General features: G+C 29.6%; 4 protein-coding genes across 6 annotated transcripts; 3 read left to right on the top strand and 1 right to left on the bottom strand.

Moving 5' to 3' along the window:
- Positions 1-481: 481 nt before the first annotated feature.
- Positions 482-3406, bottom strand: LOC148563302 (uncharacterized). Of its 3 annotated transcripts, XM_088486158.1 has the most exons (6): positions 3134-3406; positions 2670-2800; positions 1885-2416; positions 1241-1289; positions 905-963; positions 482-821 (listed from the first exon to the last, which is right to left on the bottom strand). In XM_088486158.1, exons 3-5 carry the CDS (start codon positions 2136-2138, stop codon positions 958-960), a joined length of 309 nt encoding a protein of 102 aa, XP_088342284.1. In that variant the 5' UTR covers positions 2139-2416; positions 2670-2800; positions 3134-3406; the 3' UTR covers positions 482-821; positions 905-957. The 3 variants fall into 3 exon arrangements, 2 of the variants coding, with proteins under 2 accessions (XP_088342284.1, XP_088342285.1); XM_088486159.1 differs by lacking the exon at positions 2670-2800 and having other exon boundaries at positions 3134-3400; XR_015883161.1 differs by lacking the exons at positions 482-821; positions 905-963 and having other exon boundaries at positions 982-1289; positions 1377-2416.
- A 2092-nt stretch (positions 3407-5498) lies between these two features.
- LOC107642749 (soyasapogenol B glucuronide galactosyltransferase) lies at positions 5499-16130 on the top strand. Its single transcript, XM_016346214.3, has 2 exons — positions 5499-7207; positions 15882-16130. The coding sequence occupies exon 1, from the start codon at positions 5548-5550 to the stop codon at positions 7069-7071; it is 1524 nt and encodes a 507-aa protein (XP_016201700.1). The 5' UTR covers positions 5499-5547; the 3' UTR covers positions 7072-7207; positions 15882-16130.
- Positions 16131-18791: 2661 nt separating this feature from the next.
- Positions 18792-21228, top strand: LOC107642748 (soyasapogenol B glucuronide galactosyltransferase-like). The gene is made up of 2 exons (XM_021122945.2): positions 18792-19334; positions 20087-21228. Exons 1-2 carry the CDS (start codon positions 18855-18857, stop codon positions 21113-21115), a joined length of 1509 nt encoding a protein of 502 aa, XP_020978604.1. The 5' UTR covers positions 18792-18854; the 3' UTR covers positions 21116-21228.
- Positions 21229-25068: 3840 nt separating this feature from the next.
- On the top strand, positions 25069-26826 carry LOC148563301 (uncharacterized). The gene is made up of 4 exons (XM_088486724.1): positions 25069-25681; positions 25773-25905; positions 25998-26056; positions 26324-26826. Exons 1-4 carry the CDS (start codon positions 25069-25071, stop codon positions 26824-26826), a joined length of 1308 nt encoding a protein of 435 aa, XP_088342850.1.
- The last annotated feature ends 101 nt before the right edge of the window (positions 26827-26927 follow it).

Raw genomic sequence — 26927 nt, 5'->3', positions numbered from 1 at the left:
CTGGATAAAACTAAAAATCATCAGTGTTATTTACCTTATTTTTTTAAATTTTTTTATGATGAACTCATCTTTATTAAAGTAAAAAAATAAACTGTATAATATATATTTTACAACTATAAGTACAAAATTAGTTGAAATTTAGATAATAATGATCTATTCACTAATTACGCTATATCCTTTTGGTAAATGGTTAAAGATCAAAGTAGAATTTTACTCTTAAAATTTTAAATTTATCTTTTAAATTTTAATATTTTTAAAAATAATATATTTACATTTTTGCAATCGAGAAACAATCTTTCTTGATGGGCACCGAATCAAAGAGAGAAGCAAAAATTATTGAAAACCAAAAAAGAAAGAGAGATGAGCTCGTGTTTAGCTCTTATCACGCAGTAACAATAGTACTCACCTAAAAAATATTTTTTAGAAATTCCATACAAAAAGAAAGTTAGGAAAGAGACGTTGAAAATGTGAGTGTAGATGGTTTCAGAAGGAATGCCGGTTTCCTTTTTTAATGGTAAAAAGTAAAAACCAACTCCAAATGACATGAACATGAACATGAAAGATGAATGTTGGTAAGGGCAACTGGGAGAATTAAAAATGTTGGTAAGAATAGTTTTCTTTGACCAAATACTTCATACAGGACCAAAGATATTAGCCTAGTTTAAGATAAATCCAACAAGACACACCAAAGGATATAGCATCAAAAGCAATTGCCCTAAAGATCATGGTTCAATCCATTCTGCGTTATTGCTATTAGTAGACAGTCCTGCATTCCTTGATCTTAAAGCCATCTGAAAACTTAGAATCTGAAAACTCAGAATCTAATTTCACAACACAAACTCATCTTAGATTCATGAAAATTAACCAGAAAGAAAGATGAAAGTGAAAAGGTAGTGGCTTATACATATTTGGAATGTAGTGATATCCTGTTGTTGCAAGGCTATTGCTAATTGCAGATCAGAACTGTCACACAATTACAGGTAAGATCAAAATTAACCATATCGTATTGAATAATTTTAATTGAAATTACAACAGGATTTAAAAAGGAAAGGGGGAAGGGAGAAAATGTTTACAATGAATTCTATGGGAGACAATTTTTGGAACCTAACGTATGGTCTAATGCTCAAGTTAAATCTCGCATGTCACATGGCCTTTGTAAATAAATTTACATGAAATATTCCTAACTAGCATCTTAAACCAGAAATAAAGGATTCCACAACCTTAAACCAAAATACTATACCATATTACAACACTTCATTGCTACTGTACGAAGCATTCTCATCATATACCTACAATATAAACAATATAATATCATTAGTACTAGCTAATAGGCAACAATTAAAACTTTGTCATAACTCATTGGTAAAAATACTTACTAGTGAGTCATCTTCAATGTTCATGTGGTCATCCAAGTCATTATCAAATGACATTCATATCATATCATATGGTTATGGACTTGCAGTAAAGGCAAGAAAAAAGGAATAGCAAAGTGCAAAAAGCCAAGAAGGGGGTTAAAATGGACATGAGGCCATAATTATACAAAGGAAAAATATTATTTTGTATGAAATCACATTCACACATCTGCACAAGAATTTAATTATAACTTTACTGGAAACAAATTTATATAGACATGCAATCATTATTGTTATAAAGGTAAAATTCTTTGATTCAGTCATCTACTTTGCTAGTTGAGGTTTTGACGTTGAAAAGGGAATGGTTCAACGTTCAGATTTGATTGGCCTTTACACTCAATTTTGTTTCGTTTTCATGGCAATAACATTCCTCCTAACTACTGAGTAGCACAGCAATATCATCACTATTATCACCCAAAAAAGAAAAAAACATACGAAATGATGAATTGAAAAGGCATAATGATTAATTAACCTCCAAGCGTTGAGGCAACGTCTTGCGCGGCGGCGGCGGAAGCAGGTTGCGGCGTCATCTGAGGCGTGTTGTGACGGTGAGGATTGGCGAACAAGAGATACAGCAGAGGAAGAGGATGAGAGAATGGTGGTGAATGAAATTGAATGAAAAACCCTAGCAGAAATGCTTCTCTTCTCTTCTTTTTTCTTCTCTTCTCTTCTCTTCTCTTTAATCTTCTGCAATTTAGCATCAACGCCAGGTAGCTGCTGCTTCATGCTGCAAAACAATAACTTATCCTCTGTCCTCTTCTTTCTCTTTCTCTGGATACCAATTACTTCCTTCAATTCTACACCGTTCCAAACAATAACTTATCCCCTGTCTTTCTTCGTATTGGCAATGTAAAATAATTAATAACAAAGTTATTTGTCCCTGCACTTCTGAAAAATATAGCGTTCTTCATATGATCTTCTGTTTTCTGTTTACCAAGAATCCTCTCCAACCTATTTTTGTATTCTTTGAAATATTCCAACTGTTTTCGAATTGAAATTACATTCTGCAATTGATAGAGAGACCAATACAAATTCAGAAAAATTAACCAATCTATGTATACTTAATACTTCTATCCATCTATATCTATACATAAAGAGGATTTAGGTAAGTAATTTTGTACAAAAATATTTTTAACCAAATTGACAAATTAAAGCTAGGCATGAAACATATATTTGAGGAATAAAAAGGAATTATAACCATTTCAGGCATGTGATAAATAAGATGTAGATAAAGAAAGAGAGTAGTGTTATAGATACACTGAGAGTTGGTGTAAGTGTGTCATAACCAGAACCATCAGATGCAAAGTTGACTCCTGAGATGAGTTCTTGATTTGTGAGATTTGGATCCAAATATGGTGGCAAAAACTCTTTAAGCCCTAAATACGAAGCTGTGCATAATAATAATGTCATATCACTATAGCAAGCTAGCTAGCTAGTAAGAAATCAAATTTAATATACACATACAGAATCAATCAAATTATGGTTGTTACCAATAAATAAGAAGAAACAGCACATATGAACCAGAAATATAGAATCACTGATAAACAACTGAAACAAAGTTTCTTTAACATATATCAAACACAAATTGAAATTAAACTTCATTCAAATTCACAAAAACCTTACCATAGAAAAAGCAATAAAACAAAATAAACTAAATAGAATCTGAGTTCGGAAAGAAGCAGGAAAATATATATATACAAGAGATAGGGTGAAAATGTTACCTGATAGAAAGCGGGGGAAGCGGGTTGTGCGGCAGCGGGAAGCGGGTTGCACGACGGCGGGGAAGTGGGTTGCGCGGCGTGGAGAAGCGGGTGGCGCGGCGGTCGTGGAAGCGAAAGCGGGTTGCGAGCGGCTGCAGAAGCGGGTTGCACGGCGAAGATGAGCGGATGAGAGAGACGGCAGAGGAAGAGGAAGAGACCATGACAATCAATATTGAAAGAGGGCAAAACCCTATCAGAGCAATGGTTTACAACGTTGAATCTGTGATCAAAATTAAAAAGGGAAAAGTGTAAAAGTTAATAAATACATAGGTCAATTTCTAATTTTTAGTTTTTTCAAAAAAAAAAAACGGGGTTCAATTTATAATTATTTTTAAGTGGGTTAATGATATTCCCACATAAAATATGGAGCAAGGAATCCGTTGCCCTATTATAGTATTTTTAAAAATTTAAGACCAATTTAATAATAATGCATGAAAATTATGTTTGATTTGCTTGTGTTGAGGGTTGTTCTTATGAAATTGTTGTTGAATTAGTCTTAAATTTTTTGAAAAATTAGCCGTCAGGGATATATTTGATGCAAATAAAAAACTTTTGGAACCAAATTAAAACAAAATAAAATTTAAAAATATTTTAAAAATTTTTGTCAAACTTCAGAAACAAAAAATATACTTTATCCTTAAAACAATATAAGTATTGAACTTTGTTTTTTGTTTATTGGTTAATATTGATGATTTTTTAAATGGCTATCTATTGTTTAAAAAATATACCATACACAAACTTAAATTGAAAAATTTTTAAATTACAAGACCTTATTAGAAGTTTAAAACCTGTTATAAAATTTTTCTATTTTATGTATTATCTTTCTTTAGTAGAGTAATAAACCTTTTTCAGTCAAAATTAATTAATTTTTAAAAATTATTTTATTTATTTTAAATTTACAATTTAAATTATAAACTTTTATTTTAATATTCTAAATTAAAAATTGAGAAGAACGATGCTATATATCTAGCAAATATTATTATTTTTTGTTAACACCTGCCTAGCGATAATTTACACTCATATTTATAGACATTTTACACACAAAAAATATATAATTTATACCTATATTTTTTAGAATTTTTTTACACATGATTCAATACAGTTTTCAACCAAATTAATAAAATTTATTTATTAAAGACAATTTAATGCTTGTGTTGGTCAAATAATGGCAAAATATACTAAAAGTTGATGGCTCCAGAAGTTTTTCAATTGAAATATATTATAGGCCATCAGAAATGATTACTTTTGGCCATTACTTCTATTGATCATCAACTCAATTCTTTTAATCTAATTTTAAAATCTAGTAATCCAACAACATACCTTATCATTAAAGTCTTGAAAAAGTAAAGTTTTTTTTTTCAATTTTTTTATTTTATTTGATTTTTTTAATCTTTTATTAGGCTTGATTTTTGTATCTTTGAGCTATATAAATAAGATCATTAAAGAAAAAATAAAGCTCTAAGTATAATTAAAATATATATTTGTTGAATTTTTTATTTTATTTAGTATGGGAGTACGTACTCTCTAAATTAATATGTATTTATTAAATTTTTTTATTTTTGACATTCATTTTTCCAGAGACAATACTATCTCATTTAATAATTTTGTTATAAAAATAATTTCTTAAATTGACAATAATTATAAAAGTATCGATAATAAAAATTAAAAAATACATAAAAACGTAAAAATATTGATAAGAAAGTTGACTTTTGTTTTAATTTTTTTTAAACTTTAATAGCTATTTATTCATTATTTTATTAAGAAATTATTTGTTAAAAAATATTTACATCAATAAATTTGAATATTAATTAATTGATTTATTTGGTGTAAAACTAATTTTATTGCAATTTTTTATTTTAATTGATATTGTTTATTGTTATATAATGTTATAAAAAATATAAAACCAACTATATATACAAGAAATATCAAAATTTTCTAAAATAATATAATAAAATAGTAATTTATTTTATATTGATACAGTATAAAAATTAATTGTTAATTTAATAAAAAATTAAATAACTAAAATCGTACATTTAATAAAAATATAATTATAGTTATTTTAAAATATTACAAATATATTTTAAAAATAAACCAATCAATACAAAATATTTTTATTATTTTTTATATTTAAAAATAAATATTTTTTTCACAAATTAATCACATTTTTAAAATGTAAAAAATTAAAAATAAAAAATATTTTTACAAATGAATCCGTCCTAATATTTTTGTTTTTTTAATATACAGAGATAAGATTATAAAATTGTAGCACGAGTGTCCCGCTTTGGGTGCGTTTTGCGTGCTTAAGAGTGAATATTGAATATGAATATATAGATTGGATTCCTTCCAGGTGGGCTTATAAGGCAGTGTTTAAAACTATGCCAAATAAAGCAATATTGTATTCACAATCTATAGCTATGGAAAAGGAAAATCATGACCTACGGGCAATTTTTGTTCCTTTCCTCTCAACAAGTCACATCATCCCCCTCGTTGATATGGCCAGGCTCTTCGCCATGCACGGCGTCGACGTCACCATTCTCACCACCTCACACAACGCCACCATCTTCCAGAAATCCATTGACCTTGACTCCGCTCGTGGAAGACCCATTAGAACTCACTCCTTAAAGTTCCCTGCTTCCATGGTGGGCCTCCCCGCCGGCGTTGAAGCCTTCAACGTCGACGCCGGTAAGGACATGCTCCCCAAGATCTTCATGGGCCTCGCCATCCTCCAACCGGAGATGGAGAGCCTCTTCCAGCAACTCAATGCTGATTTCATTGTCACCGACATGTTCTACCCTTGGAGTGTTGATGCCGCCGCAAAGCTTGGGATTCCCAGGATCATGTTTCATGGAGCTAGTTACCTTGCTAGATCTGCACTGCACTCTGTTCAACACTATAAACCCTACCTCAAGGTTGATTCGGACTCTGAAAAGTTTGTGCTACCTGATTTGCCGCATGAATTGGAGATGACGCGTTTGCAGATACCAGAATGGGTTAGAACACCGAATCTCTACACGGAGTTGATGAGGACTATCGCAGAGTCAGAGAAGAGAAGCTATGGCTCCCTCTTCAATAGCTTCTACGAGCTCGAAAGCGATTACTATGTGCATTACAAGAAGGTGATGGGCACCAAGAGTTGGGGGTTAGGCCCTGTTTCATTGTGGGCCAACCAAGATGCTTCGGATAAAGCAGCAAGAGGTCAAACAAAACCAGAATCTCAAGAAGAAGAAGGGTGGCTCAAATGGCTGAACACGAAGCCCGAGAATTCAGTTCTGTACGTGAGTTTTGGGAGCATGAATAAGTTCCCTAACTCTCAGCTCGTTGAGATTGGGCATGCATTAGAAGGTTCGGGGCATAACTTCATCTGGGTGGTTAGAAAGAACGAAGAAGAAGGAGGTGGTAGTTTTCTTGAAGAGTTTGAGAAGAGAGTGAGGAAAAGCGGGAAAGGGTATCTGATATGGGGTTGGGCACCGCAGCTTCTGATATTGGAGAATGCGGCGATCGGAGGGTTGGTGACACACTGCGGGTGGAACACGGTGGTGGAGAGCGTGAACGCGGGGCTGCCGATGGTGACGTGGCCGCTGTTTGCAGAGCATTTCTTCAATGAGAAGCTGGTGGTGGATGTGCTGAGGATTGGGGTTCCGGTGGGTGTGAAAGAGTGGAGGAACTGGAATGAGTTTGGGAGCCAAGTTGTGAGTAGGGAAGACATTGGAAAAGCCATAGCTTCTTTGATGGGTGGCGGAGAAGAAGATGAAGAGATGAGGAGAAGAGCGAAAAAGCTGAGTGTTGAAGCGAAGAAGGCTATTAAGGTTGGTGGTTCTTCACACAACAACATTCTTGAATTGATTCAGGACCTCCACTCTCTCAAACTCTCCAAGGCTCAACAACACAACAACCCTTGATATTGACAAAAAAAAGAGAAGAAAAAAAAAAGGAATATCTCACTACTCATTTTCCTGGTTACAATGTTTTTTTTGGGAAATTTTACAGTGTTTTTTTATCGTTGTCTAATTTATTTTTATAAATAAAATATTTAAAGTAAAAATAAAATATTGGGTAATCTATTATATATCTCTAATTTTAAGGCTAAAATGTGCCACATGTCACTCTCTCATTGTAATTGAAATCAAATCTTTTCCTCCAAAATCAAAGAACTCTCCTCTCTTCTCTCTTCATTTCTCTATCTCTCTCATTTCTTCACTCATTATATCTCTCTTATATATCATTATCAATGACTAATTACGAATTTGACAATCAAAATATACAATATAACATTCTCTAATTGTATTTAAATTAAATTAAAATTAAAATCGAAATACTAAAATTAAAATATAGCTATATTATATATTATATTTATATATCTATTATATATTACTAATTTTAAGGCCAAAATGTGCCACATATCACTCCCTCATTGCAATTGAAATCAAATATTTCTCTTCAAAATTAAAAAACTATCCCCTCTTCTCTCTTCCTTTGTCTATCTCTCTCATTCCTTCACTCACTCTATCTCTCTTATATATCATTATCATTATTAATGACTAATTACGAATTTGACAATAAAAATATACAATATAACATTCTCTAATTGTATTTAAATTAAATTAAAATACTAAAATTGAAATATAGCTATATTTTATATTATATTTATATATTACTAACTAATTTAATAACTAAAATGTGTCATACGACACTCTCTTATTAAAATTTAGAGAAAATATTTTCCTCTAAAATTAGTAAACATCCTTCTTATATTTTCTTACCTACCTCTCTTTTTTTTCTATTTCTCTCTATCCTTCCTACTCTATATATAATTTATAATTCATATTTTATATTAGTAATTTGACAAATCAAAATTTGTCACTAGATATTTTCATTATAATTAAAATAAAAAATTTTCTTAACTTCCAAAATTAACAAACCCCCTCTCTCATTCTTCTTCTTTAGCTTTCTCTCTCTTTTCTCTCATTCTCTATTTTTTTTCTACCTTTATGTTCTACAAAAAATAAAATTAATAACATAATATAATTTAAATAAAAAATATTATTATATACATATATTTTATTTAAATTTAAATTTTTACTGCTTATCTTTTTAATATATATTTTTACTTTTTTCTTTTTAAATATTTATTGCATATAATTTAAAAAAAAATACTAATGTTGTGATTAAAAGTTAGAATCAAGATTCAATTATTTAAAAAAATGAGTTAATTTTATAATTATAAATATAAATTTTTTTATATTAATATCTAATTATATTTTGATATATATAGAAAAATATTATTTTTAAAAAGCAAGTATAAAAATTAATTATTTTTATTTGTGCAACAAACTTAATACCTAATCAAATATAAAAATATATACGTTAAATTCTTTTAAATTTTAGACAACGAATTTTAAAATTAAGTAAAAAAATTAAACTCTTTCATTTGAAAATAATAACTAAAAATTTATTATTTAATTTTGTTTAAGATTATGGTCTTCTTAGCCGACAGAGACTTTTGTCCCTTAATACCATTTTATAAAAGTATATAGTTTAATACTATAAATTTTTCGTGTCATAATCTATAATATCAAGACTTATGTAATTTTAAAAAACTTATATTTCCGTAATAGTATTACGGGTAAAAATACTAGTTTATCGGATAAATGTCATATTAAATTAAATGATTCTACTAAATATTGTTATGATGAGTACGATAAAAATTTGTAATGTACTCTTTTACTAATCTATCATATAATAAAAATGTTTAAATTTCATAAAATGCAATTTTTTTCATAGACTCGTATTATCGAACTAATTGAATTCGATTTAACATTGGTTGGATTACTATGTGTGCAATTCGAATCAACCTATTTCGAATTACTATGGTGTCAAAATGGTGGGCTAGTTTGAATCACCCTGATTCGAACTAGTGTGGATCATGTTTGCATGTAGTTCGAATCAATATAAGAATTACTCCTTGGATCCACTCATGCATAATTCGAATTGAGTCCATTCGAATTACTTTGATAGGGACTAATTTAAGTGATTCGAATTACTCTTGCTTTAGCTAATTCGAACTAATCTCATTCGAATTACATTAAAATATACTTTGGTGATTCATATTATGTTTTTTGTTTTGATAAAATTACGTAATTTTCTTTTCTATTTAGTTTAATATGGCATTTTTTCCTAATTTATCTATATAAATCAAAAAATCATTAAAATTATCTGAATCTTCCAAAATTAAAAACGTTACCTAAATGTTTTTATTTATATTTTTATATAAATCGAATACAATGAATTCGAATTACTTAAAATGCATATGTACTACTAAATCGAATTAAATATTTTATTAATTTTTTTTAATATATAAAATAAAATAATTTTTTTAATTTTTAAATTATTAATTATGTCAAAGAGAATTTTATTTCATGCGAAATAATTTAAGAAAAGTTAAATATAAATATAAATATCCATACATATATTTAAATTTTAAATAAAATACTGTACATAATCAATAATAATTTAACACGTAATTGGGCATGGTCACTTTCCATAACAGAGAACTCTATTATCATTATACACTAGTGAATGATCCGTGCGATGCATGAAGAATGTCTAGTACGGTCAAAAAAATCATTAATCGTATAGAAAATATTCAGTACAGAAATAAAAAAATATATTATGTATGCATATAATATGATGTCAACCATTAATCAAATTAAATTAATATACGTAGATTTTTTTATTAAATAAAAAATTGAAATTATTTCTTACATGTTAATTACTAATATTAAGAAATTTTTTTTATGTCATATTACATAACAAAAAAGAATTTCTCATGTTCATTGTATAGGGAAAAAATTAGGTTTAACAAAAAAAAAACACATGAATAAAAACATCTAAACTCACACATTCTGGGTATGTCTACCTTCAACTCAAATGGATGTGTTAATATAACTTTAAATATACAAACATTCTCAACTTGTTAAATATCTATTAACAACTATTAAGAAAATTTGAATGATCACATGGTTAATATCATATCATAATCATCTGATAAAAGTTGGGTAAAAAAAATACATAATGTAATACATAATATGATCATATAATAAAAGATGAGGTGCATAAATAAAAATAAATTGCATTCATATATATATATATATATATATATATATATATATAGCATATTAAACATTATATATATTTTCTAAAAAATAACCCATGCTACGTTTAGAATGTCTAATACACAATGCTACATTAATATGATTGTATAACAGTTAAAAAATAAAAAAATGGATAGGTTAAAAAGATACTACATAATTTATTTGTATTTGAATAACTTTATGAGTTTAAAAATCATACATATTTAACACCTATAGATAATAATAGAAAAAAACACTTATACAAACTACAAACATTAAAAACACCAAAATTGGCAATTTTGATCGCTTACATCTCATTTTTTTCAAAATGCTATAAATATTTTATAATTACATGATATTAAATTTAATGTTATTTTATATAATTACATTTTACATTTATGTGTTCTAAGTGCATTGTCCGTGCGAATCACGGGAAATACTTAATATATCTTACTTAATCTTACATCTATATAAACACTTGAAACATAGAAAGCATTCAAATGTATCTAGTAAAAATGAAAAATCTTATAACACTTTTCATCAAAATAAAAATAACTAACTGTCGAGATCAAGCGCCAATTTAGAGTCGTCTATATTGTTGCATCTTGCATGTACTTGATAAATCAAGTAGTAGTAGCATAATATAAAGCAAAGAATTTAACAATTTATTAGAATAGTATCTTTTGTTTTCTGCTAATGGTGTCAAATAAACAATATGTATGGAAAGGAGAAGAAATCGAAAATAAAAAAGTAACCATAAAGACTCACTAATAGTTTATAATAAAAATTAAGAACATAATATCCATGAACACGTAACATATAATATATTACATAACTTGTATGCACCATGCATGATGCTCAGTGAATGCATCAAGTTCCTTAAGAAGATTGAATGAGAAAGCCATTGGTTCAGTAATTCAATCAGTATGAGATAATGACTTTATGAATGGTTTGGTGAAAAGATAACTAAACAATAACTCAAGGATGTATAATATTATTATTTGGAGATGGAATCAGTAATATTTACAGAAACTGATTACAGGTAATAACATAAGAGAACCTATTATTAAACATAAGAACAAATAGAAAAATAAAAAAATATGGCAAGCAGATAAGATTACCTTTAAATTAGAAAAAAGGAAGACCCTCAGAGATGATATGAGGAATAAATAAAGAAGCAATGTACATAAAAACAAAACATTATAGTTATTATTTGTTGAAATTATAGATAACTAATGAGTTTAGCATATAGTCTAATAAGCAAGCACATTAGTTTATTATTTGTAAAAATATGAATACAAAAGCAAGACGACAAATCTTATCAGCTACACTACAACTGTTATAGCAGAAATTGAAGGATGAAAGGTCCAGATCGTAGTAGAACAAAGGGTAAAATTACATTTGAGTAAGTTTTGCATGCAATGAGAACAGAGCAGTATTGTATAATTATGCAAAAATAACAAAAAAAATATATATTAAATACATATCATAATCATATGATAAAAATTAGGTGACTAAAATGTACATAAAAAATACATGATATAATACATAATATAAACAGGTAATGAAAGGTGAGATACCTAAATAAAACTAAATTGTATTCATATTACAAATAAAAGAATATCAATAGATGATACATATATATACCGTTAGTGTTGCATGTTATAAATAGTAAATACAAATAAATATCCAGAATATATATGTATCATCTATTGAATGGGAGACTACAAATAAATTAATGGTATAGAAAATAGTAAATACTATAAAATATCCAATTCTCAAGTTCTCTTTATCAAAATACTTTAAATCACTACCCGGAATGGATAAGGTTTACTGTTTTAGAGTCTCGTAATTGAACATCTCACTGAAAGTGTAGAATTTGATGAATAAAAAAAAAACGATTTAAAAAATAAAAAAATTCAAAAAATAGTAGATCTGAACAAAAATTTGAAAAACATCAAACGAAAAATCTTGAAATTGAAAATTTCTGAAAATCGAAAGTGATAAAACCTTGTTTTCAAAGAGCTTGTTGGACAGTTCATTGCAAAATATCCAGAATCCCCATAGTTGTAGCAGATTTGCATCTACCATCACTGCCATACATGCCTCCTTGGTTACAATTCCAAGTCATGTGACCCATCCCATTGCAGTTGTAGCAATCGCAACTATCACCATGCTCTCCATCACCACCACTGTGATCACAATGACAGATTGAAAAATAAAAAATGGGCAAAGCAACCAGAAGAATATAGTAAATAATAGAAGAAGGGGTTATAAATATGCTTGTTTTTTCAATTCAAAATTTAAATTTGAAATTTTTCGTTCTTCTTACCTGATATTAAGGAAGGAGTTGAAGAGGAAGGGTTGCCAGAGAGAAATAAATGTATGTAGCAAAGAATGAATAAAAAAACAGATGGACATTAAAAGGAGAAGTTGAAGGGAGAATTTTTAGAAGACATTAAAGATGTTGAAACTAATATTACTTCATACATAACCCAAATATTGATGCAGAAGAAATGAAGGAATGTGAGATCATAGATGATACACCGCATAAAGAGCACCATAATCAATCCAACTCTCAAGCTCTTTCCTGTAAGATTCGTCAGATTTCCACCACCTCACAACCCTATATTAATAGTTTAGTATTAGATTAATTATTAGTTCATATCAGTATTATCACTTTTTAATTTGGCATCAACTACTAATTTCGTATCCAACAAATTCAACCGCTAACAAAAATATGATTAAAATATGTTATTGAATAAATAATTTTTAAATAATTTAAAAATATGATAAAATTAATCAATAATGATTATATTTTTATATGTAACCAAAAAAATTTATATTTAACAAATGATTTATTTGTTTAATTTAAATTTTTGTGCTAATATTTAAATAAATATTTAAAAGATATATAAAAAATTATTATATCTATTATATATTACTAATTTTACAATTAAAATGTGTCACATATTACTTTTTTATTGCAATTAAAATCAAACTTTTTTCTCCAAAATTGAAAAATTCTCCCTTCTTCCTTACTAATTTTACAATCAAAATATGCCACATGTCATTTCCTCATTGCAATTGAAATCAAATATTTTTCTCCAAAATTAAAAAGTTCTTTCTTCCTTTCTCTCTCTTTATCTATCCTTCTCATTTTTTTAACCACTCTATCTTTTTTATATATCATTATCAATAACTAATTACAAATTTGACAATCAAAGTATGAAATATGACATTCTTTAATTGTATTAAAATTTAAATTAAAATATTAAAATTGAAATATACCTATATTATGTATCATATATTACTATCTAATTTAATAACCAAATGTGTCACATGATACTCTCTTATTAAAATTGAGAGAAAATATTTTCTTCCAAAATTAATAAACTATTTTCCTAAATTCTCTCATCTACCTCTCCATTTTTCTATTTATCTCTACCATTTTCACTCTATATATAATTTATATTTTATATTAGTAATTTGACAAATCAAAATATGTCATCCGATATTTTTTATTACATTTAAAATAAAATTTTTTCTTCTAAAATTAACAAACTCTCATTCTCATTCTTCATTTTTATCTTTCTCTCTCTTTTCTCTTCTCTATTTTTTCTACTTTTCTGTTCTACAGAAAATAAAATTAACAAAATAATATAATTTAAATAAAAAATATTATTATGTACATATTTTTTAGTTTTTTATTTAGTTTTAAATTTTCACTGCTGTTTCTAATCTATATCTTCTTTTTTCTTCTTTCAAATATTTATTACATATAATTTGGAGAAAATACTAATATTATAATTAAAAGTTAGAATAAAGATTCAATTATTTTAAAAAAAATTAATTTTGAGTTAATTTTATAACTATCAATATAACTTTTTTTATACTAATATCTAATATATTTTTATATACATAAAGAGAAAAAATATTATTTTTAAATAGTAAGTATAAAAATTAACTATTTCAAATTTTAGATAACGAATCTTAAAATTAAATATTAATAAAAAATTAGACTTTTTAATATAAAAAGTAATAACTAAAAATATTATTATTTAATTTTTTATCTACAAAGACTTTAGTCTTTTTAGTTGGTGACTTTTGTCAATCTATAACTTCTTTTTATAAAAGTAGTTTGATTCTATAAATCTTTTGTGCCATGTATAATCTATACTGTCAGGATAAAGTGGACCGTAATTTTAAAAAATTTATATTCCTATAATGTTATTACGGATAAAAATACTAGTTTAGAACAAAATTTAATCTCAAATTTAAAAAAAAAATCACTTAAAATTTACTAAAATTTAAGAATAAAAAGATCTTACCTATTTAATAATGATTACAAAATTTTTTTATCAAAATCTGATTTCTAAATTTTTTTTAAAAATATATATTTAATATCTAATTTTTTAATCGTATTTTTTGATATTTCAAGAATTTATTTGTCGTTAAAAAGTTTTAGAATTTTTTTGTTAGTGTTATTTTAATAATTTATTTTTTAATTTATATATGATTTTGAATTTGATTATTTCTAAAAAAATGGTATAATATCATTATTTACTGAGATATAGTGTTTAAAATTTGTCTTTGGCTTATTATATTTCTAAAATATTAAAAATATTAGAAAAAAACATCAGTCATCAGTGTTGTTTCTTTTTTTTTCCCTCATTTTCTATGTCATACTTACTCTCATTTAAAAATTAAAAAAACTATTTTATTTCATGCATTAAAAAAAATAAACTAACAAAATATTTAATTAAGAGACTTTTTTAAAATTTATAAATTAGTTATTAAATTAAAAATAACATAAAATAACATATTTTAATATTTTTAAAAGTACTTTTAATATTATTATTATTTACTTTGTCCAAAAAAATCAACAATTCATACATGATAATAAGATTATAGACAATCACATGTAAATTAAATTTATTAGATTCGAATTATTAAAGTGAACCGTTAGCTAATAAATCGAAGCTATTGCATTCTATTTATATAAGTCTTAAATCGAAACCCTTTGAGTCAATTTACTACAGTCAAAATTCAAATTTTTGTGGGTCCATTGTAAATCGAATTCATCCATATTGATTTACTATGCAAGAGGTCAAATCGAGCCTCTTTAATTCGATTTAGTAGTACATATGCATTTCAAGTAATTCGAATCTTGTAGATTCGATTTACTACTTAAATACCTATTTGAATTCAATTTATATAGAAATATAAATAGAGACATCTAGATAACGTTTTTAACTTTGAAAAATTCAGATAATTTTAGCAATCCTTTGGCTTTTATAGGTGAATTACCCTAAAATATTTTAAATTTATTAAAATATTATCTATTTATTTTTTTTTAGTAAGTTAATCATAATGTTATAGGCACCATAACATTTATCTTTTTCTAATTATAAAAGTATAAAATTACATTATATAATCAATATAAAAAAATAAAAAATATTTGATAACAAAAAAAAAAATTAACCAAAAATAACTATAATTTTAATATTTATTAATTATTATGACAATTAATAAATATTAAATAAAATAAATTTTAATATTTTTTATTTTTTTTCTAGTATTACCGAATATAATAATGCACATGGATCTAGACACGCTAAGCATTTGTATAAGATTTCTAAAAAGCAATTTTCTGGTAGCATAAGGGATGCCTTAATTAAGATGCAATAAACAAAGCCAATACTGCACGTGATTTACTAGACTCGAATTATGAATTTGTAATCTTAGGAATCAGGATCCAACTACAAATGTTGCATCGTTTGACCAGTTATATTAAAGAGAAAAGACAAATTGAGTTGGGATGAGATGCTACTTCTTTGCCTTGTTTCAGAGATTTGTAAATCTAGAATTGAATTCAATTATTTGCTTGAAACTCCAACTGCAAATTCCATTCTTTACTCTTAAATATACATGTTAAAGGGTGAAGTTGTAATAGTAATAGGTTAATTATTAAATGTTGTTGTTTTTTTATTTATATTTATGATTTTACTTAGAAATAATAAGTTTGTGTATTTTGTTTTTTTGTTTTTCCTGTTTTTTAGATCTATTTTTTATTTTTAAATATGTTACTTTTTTATTTTTTTAAATTTGTTTTCAGATTCGCATGGTGTTTCTTATAAAACGACAAGAAAAAGTGAGACTTACAAAGTGGTACTATTTGTATTATAAAAAAAAAATCAAGAATATTTACTTTAAGTTATGATCTAATATATATATTTTTTAGATTTATACATACTAAGATTGTGTAAAAATTTGTCAACGAATTATACTTTAAGTAATATGGTCTTTTCATCCTCACTTAAAAGTTTTAAATTTGAATCTTACTCCTAATTTTAGAAAAAAAAATTATGTGTATAATTATCTGTCTAAAATAATATTTACCTATTGCAGGTAATTGAAGATAAAGCAAATGACATCACAAAATAGTAGTCTAATTTTTATAATTCTTCACTAATAGAATGCACAACTAACACTAAAAATAAACCTCACTTAAAATTCTATTTTTTTTTATCACTTATGCATTTTGAAAATATACGTTTTTCAGTTCAACACAAAAGACACTACAGTTATTTATTCATAATAATATAATGTTATGATATTTTTAACTTTAAATTTATTTGTAGCATAGACAATATTTTACTTTTTTATTTCAGTTTAAATATAAGGGTAATGCTACCATGAGGAAGCAATTTTTTTTCCTCACCTATTAAAACTTACGTGGGCAAACGATAAATGTACGCGTGTAGTGTGGGTCTTGATGGAGGAGGACAAGATCTGCAAACTATCAAATCTGTGTTGCGTATTGATAGAAAATAATTAATTAAATGAAACCGATTAATGGTTAATGTTATTTATTAAGATTGTGGGCTTTTTTTTATTAGACCTTGAATGTTTTTGTTATCTAGTTGGTCTCCAACTGATTTAGGCTTAGAAAAAAAAAAATAACTGAATGTAAATTAAAAATATAGATTTAGTGTGATAAAAAAAAATTCACACAGAACAATGTAAAAAATGTTATTGAAATTAAAAATTAAATAGATTGAATTTAAATTAATAATTTAATGGGATTCAATTTGATAAAAATAAATGTACTGATAATTTGATATTATTTTTGTCGTATAATTAATTATGTATGTTCATTCGTAAATAATTATTTTTTTTGTTTTGAAAATAATTATTTTTTGTAATATACATAAGAAAAAGAATCAAATCTTCTATCTTTATGGTAATATAAATACAAATAGGGAGTTTTTATTATGTTAACATGACGCTCATACATTAAGTTTAAAAATTATTTGCTAGCTGTTGTCACTCAAAATCTTTAAAATTTTATTTATAAATTATAAATTATTATTTTTTTTAGATTGTCACTTTTTGAATTTTTAAATACGCTTTATTAGGTTATTATATATTTGGTTTTTAATATTATTAAACTAATTTAAAAAAATTATTTATAAATTATTTATTTTTTAAATTTTTAAATTATAGTTACATTTTATTCTTATTATATAATTATTACTCTTTTATTTAAAGAAAAAACAAATAAATTATAACTTTTGAAAAAATTAAGTTCACATAATAACTAATATGGATTTGAACCAACGTATCGATATGCACAGACTTCCAGAATCGTCAGGGATCTTATAATATGGATTTAGTTTTGTGAGTTTTGACATTCTCAATACTCCTAGATTTGATTACACCTAATTGGTTGGTAAGTTTATTGTTTTAGAAAAAATAAATTCATTGATAAATTTATTTATTTCATCGATTTTTTCTTAGCAAACTTATTGACAACAAACTCTTTTTATTATTTTAAGTTATTTGCTTAGGTTGTTACTTTTTAAATTATAAGTTATTTGCATTTTATTATTTTAAATTATTATTTATTATTTATTTAGGTTGTTATTTTTAATTTTAAGTTATTTACTTAGGTTGTTTTATTTAGGTTGTTATTTTTTAAAGGTTTAATTACTTTGTTGGTCCCTATAGTTTCACCAAATTGTTAATTAAGTCCCTATACTTTTTTTTTTCTTTCAATTGAATCTCTACACTACTTTAATTTTGTAATTAAGTCCTTCCAAGTATAATTAAGTCCTTCCAAGAGTTAAAAAATATTAAGTCCTTATTGCAGATCTTGTCTCCTCCATCAAGACACACACCACACGCATTCATTTATTGTTTACCCACGTACGTACGTTTAACAGGTGAGAAAAAAAAATTGCTTCCTCAACGTAGCATTGGCCTAAATATAATACTTAAAGAAACTGTTTATCCGTCAAAAGTCAAAACAAGAATATCTTTTTTATTTCAATTTAAAAATATAATACTAAAAAAATTATTATTATATCGTGTACCTCGTGGCACAATTTTGTCAATTTTATTTTAATTTTAATGTGGAAAAAGGAAAATAAAGATAATAAACATTTATAGTATAATATAAAGACATTGGAGTTCAGTTTAGCAGCAGAGTAGTGTGTCTCTGAAAATCTATTTTTGTAGAAGTTAACTTTAATTTATTATCGGTTCCCATGGAATCTGCAAAAGAAGAAGTTGATACTAAGATAAAAGTTATGTTCTTACCATTCGCATCAACAAGCCACATCATACCAATGGTAGACATAGCCAGACTCTTCGCTATGCACGGAGTCCATGTTACCATAATAGCCACCCCAGTAGCAGCCTCATTGTTCCAGAGCTCCGTCGGCCGCGACTCCTCGCTCGGCCGTTCAATCAGAACTCACGTCGTTAAGTTCCCGGCCGCAGAAGTCGGTCTTCCCGTTGGTGTAGAAACATTCAACGCCGATACGGCACCGGACATGCTTCCCAAAATCGCAAAGGGACTGAATCTGCTGGAAAAGGAGATTGAGAAGTTGTTTGAGGAACTGGAGGCAGATTGCATTGTCACTGACATGTTCTACCCTTGGACTGTAGATGCTGCAGCCAGGTTGGGGATTCCTAGGTTGATCTTTCTTGCTGGAAGCTGCTTTGCTCATTCGGCACAACACTCAGTTAAGAAATTGCGAATTTGATTACTAAGAAAAGGAAAAGTATAGGTAACCAACAATATTTTTGAATAATGGGTAAACAATGTGAATTAATAGGGTTAAAAAAATAAATTTAATTAGTAGTATTAAATTATAGTATAGTGTATTTTCATTTGATTGGTGATCGTTCATGTTGTTTAAAATTTTCATTATTTACCTAGCACTCTCCGAAAAGAAAATACTAATGTCAAAATAACATCTATTATAAAGAGAGTAGACATAGCAACATTGATAATCCACTATCAAAAATCGTAGATTGATAAGCCAAAGAATATATCAATTGAAAAAGTAGCATTTGACTAATTTGAAATATAAATTGATAAATTTATAGAATTTTAAAATTATATATTACAAGGAGAGTTAATTTTCTATTGTAATAAGTTCCATTTTTACTGTATTGAGTTCTTTCCTTCAAAAAAAAAGAAAAAAAGAGATTACAATGAGAGTTAAAAAAGAGAGAGAAAATCTGACTTTAATGCAAACTAGATGAGATGGGGATGAAATCTTGAACATTTTTTCTATGTATATATCCACTTATTGAAATCTTTATAAGACTAAAAAAATTGTTAATGCAATTCATTTACTATTTTGCTTCGAAATGAACATTTTCTCTTGCTTGATGATGAAAATTATTTTGCATAACAAACATTGCACTCTTAAAGTTGTAGAGTTGGAGACCAATAAAACTTTCATTAATGTTTGCGAAACATATATAGGTCAAGACTTATGCTCCTCATAAAGACATAAAATCCGACAGCACTGATGACAAGTTTTCATTGCCTGGTTTGCCGCACCGCCTGGAGATGACGCCTTTGCAGCTGCCGGATTGGCTTAGAGAACCCAACGGCTACACCCATTTGATGGAGATGATTAGGGACTCAGAGAGAAGAAGCCTCGGATCCGTGTTTGATAGCTTCTACGAGCTCGAAGGTGAGTACCTGGATCATTACAAGAAAGCCATGGGAACCAAGAGTTGGAGCTTGGGACCTGTTTCCATGTGGGCGAACCAAGATGCTGCTGATAAAGCCGGAAGAGGACAAGCCAAACTTGAACAAAAAGGAAAAGAAGAAGAAGAAGAAGATTCTGGGTGTCTTAAATGGCTTCATTCCAAGCCTGAGAATTCTGTTCTGTATGTGAGCTTTGGGAGTATGAGCAAGTTCCCTTCTTCGCAGCTTGTTGAGATAGCTCAAGCTCTTGAAGATTCTGGGCACGATTTCATGTGGGTTGTTAAGAAAAAAGATGGTGAAGATGGGAGTTTTCTTGAGGAATTTGAGAAGAGAGTGAAGGCAAGCAACAAAGGTTACTTGATATGGGGTTGGGCACCACAGTTGCTGATACTGGAGAATGCAGCCATTGGAGGAATTGTAACTCACTGTGGCTGGAACACGGTGATGGAAAGCGTGAACGCGGGTTTGGCCATGGCCACATGGCCTATGTTTGCTGAACAGTTTTTCAATGAGAAGCTTTTGGTTGATGTGTTGAAGATTGGGGTGGCGGTTGGAGTGAAAGAATGGAGAAAGTGGCAGGAGTTTGGAGAAGAGGTTGTGAAGAAGGGTAAGATTGCAAAGGCCATAGCTTTGTTGATGGGTAATGGAGAGGAGAGTGTTGAAATGAGGAGAAGAGCAAGAGAGCTTAGTGATGCTGCTAAAAGAGCAATACAGGTTGGTGGCTCTTCTCACACCAATCTTCTTCAATTAATTCAGGAACTCAAGTCTTTGAAACTTGATAGGGCTAATGGAAAGTGAAATGGCAGTGTCATGAATCACTCAAATAACAGTCTCTTTTAGTTTTATTTTACTTTTGGAGTTTACCAAACTAAAGTTTTGATATCATATATCATAAGACCACTTATTTCAAAGGTTTAAACCGATAAGAGTAGTCACAAAAAAAAAAAAAATTGATAAGAGAAGATAACATTAATAATTATATCTCTAATAGATAGTCTCTTTTGAATTAGTTACCGATTTTTAATAAGAACCCTTTTAAATGCATGTTTCAGGGGTTTTATTTATTGAATTTAGATCCTCTAAATTTTGAATTTTTATTTTAGAAGGTAAAACGTGATCTCTCACCCTTAAATGGTTTCTCTCTCATATTTTCTCTTGATTCCACCTATGAAATAAATGGTGAAAGATCACACTTTACACTCTAAATTAAAATTCAAAATTTAAGAGAATCCAAATTTTTATTTTTCGAAAGAAGTGATCAAATGAGTTATTTCGAATAAAAGATCGAGCGGTTATGTAAGTAGAGAAGTTGAAGACATTCACCATATGGGGAATTTATGAGTAAGCGTTTAATTAGCCAATGGGCGGGAACGGTTACCAAGAAGTGCGCATTCAAGGTTGTGTTTCTGTAATTAATTGTCAGTTACAAAAGTTGATTATAAATACCAGAAAGTTTTAGGGAATAAAGATTGGAACTTTAACTCAGAAAATACTCAAGCACACTCACATCCCCAGAGAATTTCTGAGTCTGCGATCGAGTTACTTTTCTGTAGGGTTCATTCCATGTTTTTACTCTTTTAATTTATTTTCTTGTAAACTTTATTTTTCAAGCAAGTTTATTTTCCAAGTATCATTTAATTTCAACGTCCAATTTACATTTCTGCACTTTTAACTTTCATGTCAAAGCCCTTTGACTCGGTTGAAGGCATTTTACTGTTTTCTTTTAATTTCAACGCAGTTTTTTCCGATTTCAGCACATTTTCTTTTCGAAAGCTTTATTCATTCGCTTCTTTTACCATTTTATAAATTTTAATTTATCTTTTATCCCATTACCCGTCTAATCGAAGACACTTTGATGCGCTTTTATAAAATTGGTACCTGCAAAGAGGAGTAGGTTTCGCTCCCAGAACACTAGATATCGAACCACCATCGATTTGCTAAAAATCGACAAAAAAAATTGGCACGCCCAGTGGGACAGTTTTAAAATTGAAGTGTGTCAAAAAGTTTTTATATCATTTGATGTATGCGATTGAGAAGTGGAAAAATCATTCACATGGCTGATGAAGTGTCAAATGTGAATGGTGGTTCCTCCACCAATGATAGTCTACCAGTAATTGTGCAACAAGCAGACGTGACTTCACATTCGGAAAGTGCAATTGGAAGTGAAAGTGTAGCGGTTACAACCGCGCAAACTGGGAATGTTGGACGCAATATTCGTCCACATGGTACTCTATTACCAACCCAGCCTCCATTAACCACTGGTTGACCTCCTTATGGTCTTCCTCCTGGCTATGTTCCACCAGTGGGTAATTTTGTGCCTCCCGTATGATTTGGGAGTATAAATGGAGGAAATAATTCTCAAAATCCACAACAACATTCCGAGTACTCTCGTGACTATAATGTGGGCTCTACTTCGAATGCTGCTAATTCGATGGCAGTATATCGACAGCAAGTAAAAGAAAATCATCATGACTTGGTCAATTTGCTGACTCAACAGATGACCACAATTCTGAATCCAATGATGGCTTATCACGAATCGAAATTCGAACGTCTTGCTAGACAAGTCGAATGAATTGCTCGAATCGTAGATTATGAGGAAGGTGAACGACATGATGCCAGGGAAAATAATGAAGGATTCGAAAATGCTTTTCAAAATGAAAATAATGTTTTGAATAGAGAAAATCCTCATGTAGTTCTCCGAGGTCAAAATGCTGATGACTTTTTAGCCATATTACGTGCTAATTATGGCGGTGAACTTTATCAAGTTACCAGGGAAAATAATGAAGGATTCGAAAATGCTTTTCAAAATGAAAATAATGTTTTGAATAGAGAAAATCCTCATGTAGTTCTCCGAGGTCAAAATGCTGATGACTTTTTAGCCATATTACGTGCTAATTATGGCGGTGAACTTTATCAAGTTACCAGAACTGTGGAAGAAGTACTCAATCGAGTTGGTCTGCATGTTGATTTTATGAATCGACCTCATTTTGTGTTTGCTTTTCCCCAAGTTGTTCAAATGGCTGAAGTTCCAAGAGGGGTGAAAAATAAAAAAATAGTCACAAAGTTTGCTGGAGAAGTTGGAGAATCAACTACTGAACATGTCGCTCAATATTTGGTTGAGATTGGAAACTTAGCCAATGATAAAAATTTGAAAATGAAGTTTTTTCCTTCTTCGTTAACAAAGAATGCATTTACTTGGTTTTCGAATCTTAGACCAAATTCGATAACGACATGGAATCAGTTAGAAACTGCTTTTCATGCTCAGTTCTATCGAGGGAAAATGAATGTGGCAGTTACTGATCTAGTGGCTCTGAAATGTGAAGATGGTGAAACCATCGACGATTATATGATACGTTTCAAGAACGCTAGGAGTAGGTGCTATGTTTCATTGCCTGAGAGTGAAGTGGTGAAAATAGCAACTATGGGGCTAGGATTTTATATGCGCAGAAAGTTGCTTAATGTACATATCCCTGATTTAGCCTATTTGGCCGAAAAGGTTCTTCAGACTGAACTTATGAAGAAAGAGAAAGAGAAATATAGGAGTGAGCAACGATCAAAGAGCAAACCTTTTACTCGAAAAGAAAAAGTTGCTTATGTGACTGTGGAGTCCTCAGAAAAGGAACTCGATTTCGAGACAGATGTCGATTTGGCCGAACTTAAGAAGGGCCCCATATGTCTATTCTTTACTTAAAAAGCTTCCTAGTAATGAAAAGTCGAATGATTCAAAACTAAAAAGTGGAAAGAAATACAGTTTTGATATTTCGAAATCTAATCAGATTTTCGATGTGTTGCTTAAAGGTAAACAGTTAATTCTGCATGAGGGTAGAACTTTATTTTCGGTGAAAGATTTGAAAGAAAAACCTTATTGTAAATTTCACCAAGCAACAAGTCATTCGACTAACAATTGTGTTCGTTTCAGGGACTTAATTCAGGAAGCAATAATGGAGGGACGATTGAAATTCGATGATGGAAAGAAGGAAATGAAGGTTGATGTCGATCCCTTCAATGTCGATGCTAGCTTTGTTGAGCCATGTTTCGGAGTAAACATGGTTGGCATGTCCTATGACTTTGACGTGGCTCTTGATGATTTTGAGTCACAAGTTAGATCGGTGTATCCCAGAGCGGGAGATGGTTTGTTGGACCTTTTGGTTCAGCAAAAGATTAAAGACCGGGACGTATCTTTGTGTCCACGGTGTAATGCTGTTTTTGATGCCGAAGCAGCGGCAATTTTCGAAAAGGAGAGAATAAAGAAAGAATTGGCTCATAGAGAAGAGCAGGCGCGTCAGAGACAGCCGATTTGGCGCATAGAGGGTCAGAGTTCTAAGGCTCCTCAACAAAGTATGACTACACCTTTAAGTCGATCTCAGGCTATAGGTGTCCAGTGGGTTCGAAACTGTCAGGAGTTCCAGAAGCGGGATGCTCTATATCGACGTAACCCACAGTGGGGTCATCAGGGACCTCCTCGAAATCGATATCCCTACTATCGTGGTCGAGCCAAAGGGTATCCGAGAGGCAGAGGAGGCAGGAGAAACTTCAATCAAAATAAAAAGCCTCAGGCGGAAGTAAGCAAGGGGGCAACCCCTTCTGTGCATTCCCAAATTGCCTTTCCTTCTGATGGAGAGACTTGTCCAAAGGGAATTTTATCTCCTGCAAAGGTGGAAAAAGGCAAAGATGTAGCTCAATCCTCAGGGGTTGATAAAAGTAAATAAGTTGATGTTGATGAAGAATATTTCGAAGAAGGGGATGATGACATGATCGGAACGATTTCGATCATTCCGACCGAGTATCTGGGAGAATATGAGGGTGACCCAGATGAAGACTATGATATGGAGGATGAGCCGGGGTATTTTCTTCGACCCACTGAAAAACAAATGTCTCATCTCCGCCCACTTCATATAATCACCACCTTGAGTGGAATTAACGTAAACAAAGTCTTGATCGATGGTGGGACAGCAATCAGTCTTTTGCCTGAAAGGATGTTAATGAAGGTGGAAAAACATCCTGATGATTTGGTCCCCACAAATATTGTTGTGACGGACTTTAGTGGGGCTTCATCTCCGGCAAAGGGGCTGGTCACTTTGACTGTAAAGGTTGGCTCATCTGAGCGAAACACAGTGTTTGTGGTGGTTCCATCAAAGGCAAGTTATAATGCTTTGCTGGGGCGAGACTGGATCCATGGTGTGGGAGCCGTACCTTTTACTATACACCAAAGTGTTCTTCTTTGGACGAAGGATGGCAAGCCTAAAGTCATTAAGGCAGATTTGAACCTCTATGTCGAACAACTGCATATTGATTTCAGGATGTATAGTCCTAAGTTGAAGCATTTGAATGTTGATAGGACACTAAACTCTTATAATTGTGAAGGTTGCTAGTTGTCCTTGGAAGGTTTATCCGTGAAGCTGCGTTATCCAGAGTTGGATTTTACTCCAACTGGTTGGGATTGTCTTCCTTGAAGGTCTTCAGAAGGGTCGCTCTATGGACCAGGTGGAAGAAGTTTCCGATTACCTGAAAACTCTGCATAATTATTTAAATGATTGTCTTTCTGTAGGAAATAAAGATGATTCTTTTGATGAAGTAGAATCACATAGGTTCAAAGTTCTTTTAATGATAATTGTATCAACTCGATATCTTCAATCGAGTTTAGTCATAGTTTACTTGTTCCTTCTTTATGTAATGGAAGTAATGTTGCTGGCCAAACTGCTGATTTAGTGGCAGAGGCGCATTGTATTGAAAATCGAAGTAATTTTAATTCAATAAATGATCAAGTTCATCCTACTCCCAATGAGTCTATTGATTTTTCTTTTGATTGCATCTATGACCTAGAACCTTTGGGTTTTGAAAGGTATTCAGTAAAAGATGATGACCATTTCAAAGAGTTTGAATCTCAAGATCCCTTGGAAGAAATTAATTTAGGGACTCCTGATGATGTTCGAATTACATATATTTGTAAAGATCTTGTTGATCCATTTTGAACTGAACTTTTTCATCTTTTATATGAGTTTAAAGATTGTTTTGTTTGGGATTATCATGAGATGCCTGGTCTCGATCGTTCTCTTGTAGAACATCGATTAGAATTGAAACCAAATGCTCGACATGTGAAGCAAACTCGACGCCGTTTTGCTCTAGAAATTAATCAAAAGATTAAAGAAAAAATTGAACGCTTGATTAAAGTGAAATTTATTCGAACCGCGCGATATGTGGAATGGGTTTCGAATATTGTTCTTGTGATGAAGAAGAATGGGAAGTTAAGAGTATGCATTGATTTTCGCGATTTGAATAATGCTATTCCAAAGGATGAATACTTTATGCCTATTGCAGATATGTTGATCGATTCTACAGCAGGAAACGAAATTTTAAGTTTTATGGACGGTTATTCAGGATATAACCAAATCTTCATTGCAGAAGATGATATGTCTAAAACTGCTTTTCGTTGTCCTGGGGCGTTAGGCACTTATGAATGGGTAGCTATGCCTTTTTGTTTGAAAAATGCTGGTGCTACTTATCAGTGAGCGAAGAATGCTATATTCCATGAATATATTGGAAATTTATGGAAGTTTACATTAATGACGTCATGGTCAAGTCGATTTTGGTAAATCAACATATTGATCAC

The sequence above is a fragment of the Arachis ipaensis genome, chromosome B5, assembly GCF_059453495.1.
Source record: "Arachis ipaensis isolate K30076 ecotype BB chromosome B5, ASM5945349v1, whole genome shotgun sequence".
NCBI lineage: Eukaryota > Viridiplantae > Streptophyta > Magnoliopsida > Fabales > Fabaceae > Arachis > Arachis ipaensis.
The sequence above is the reverse complement of the archived record's forward strand: the minus strand, read 5'-3'. Positions and strand labels throughout refer to the sequence as shown.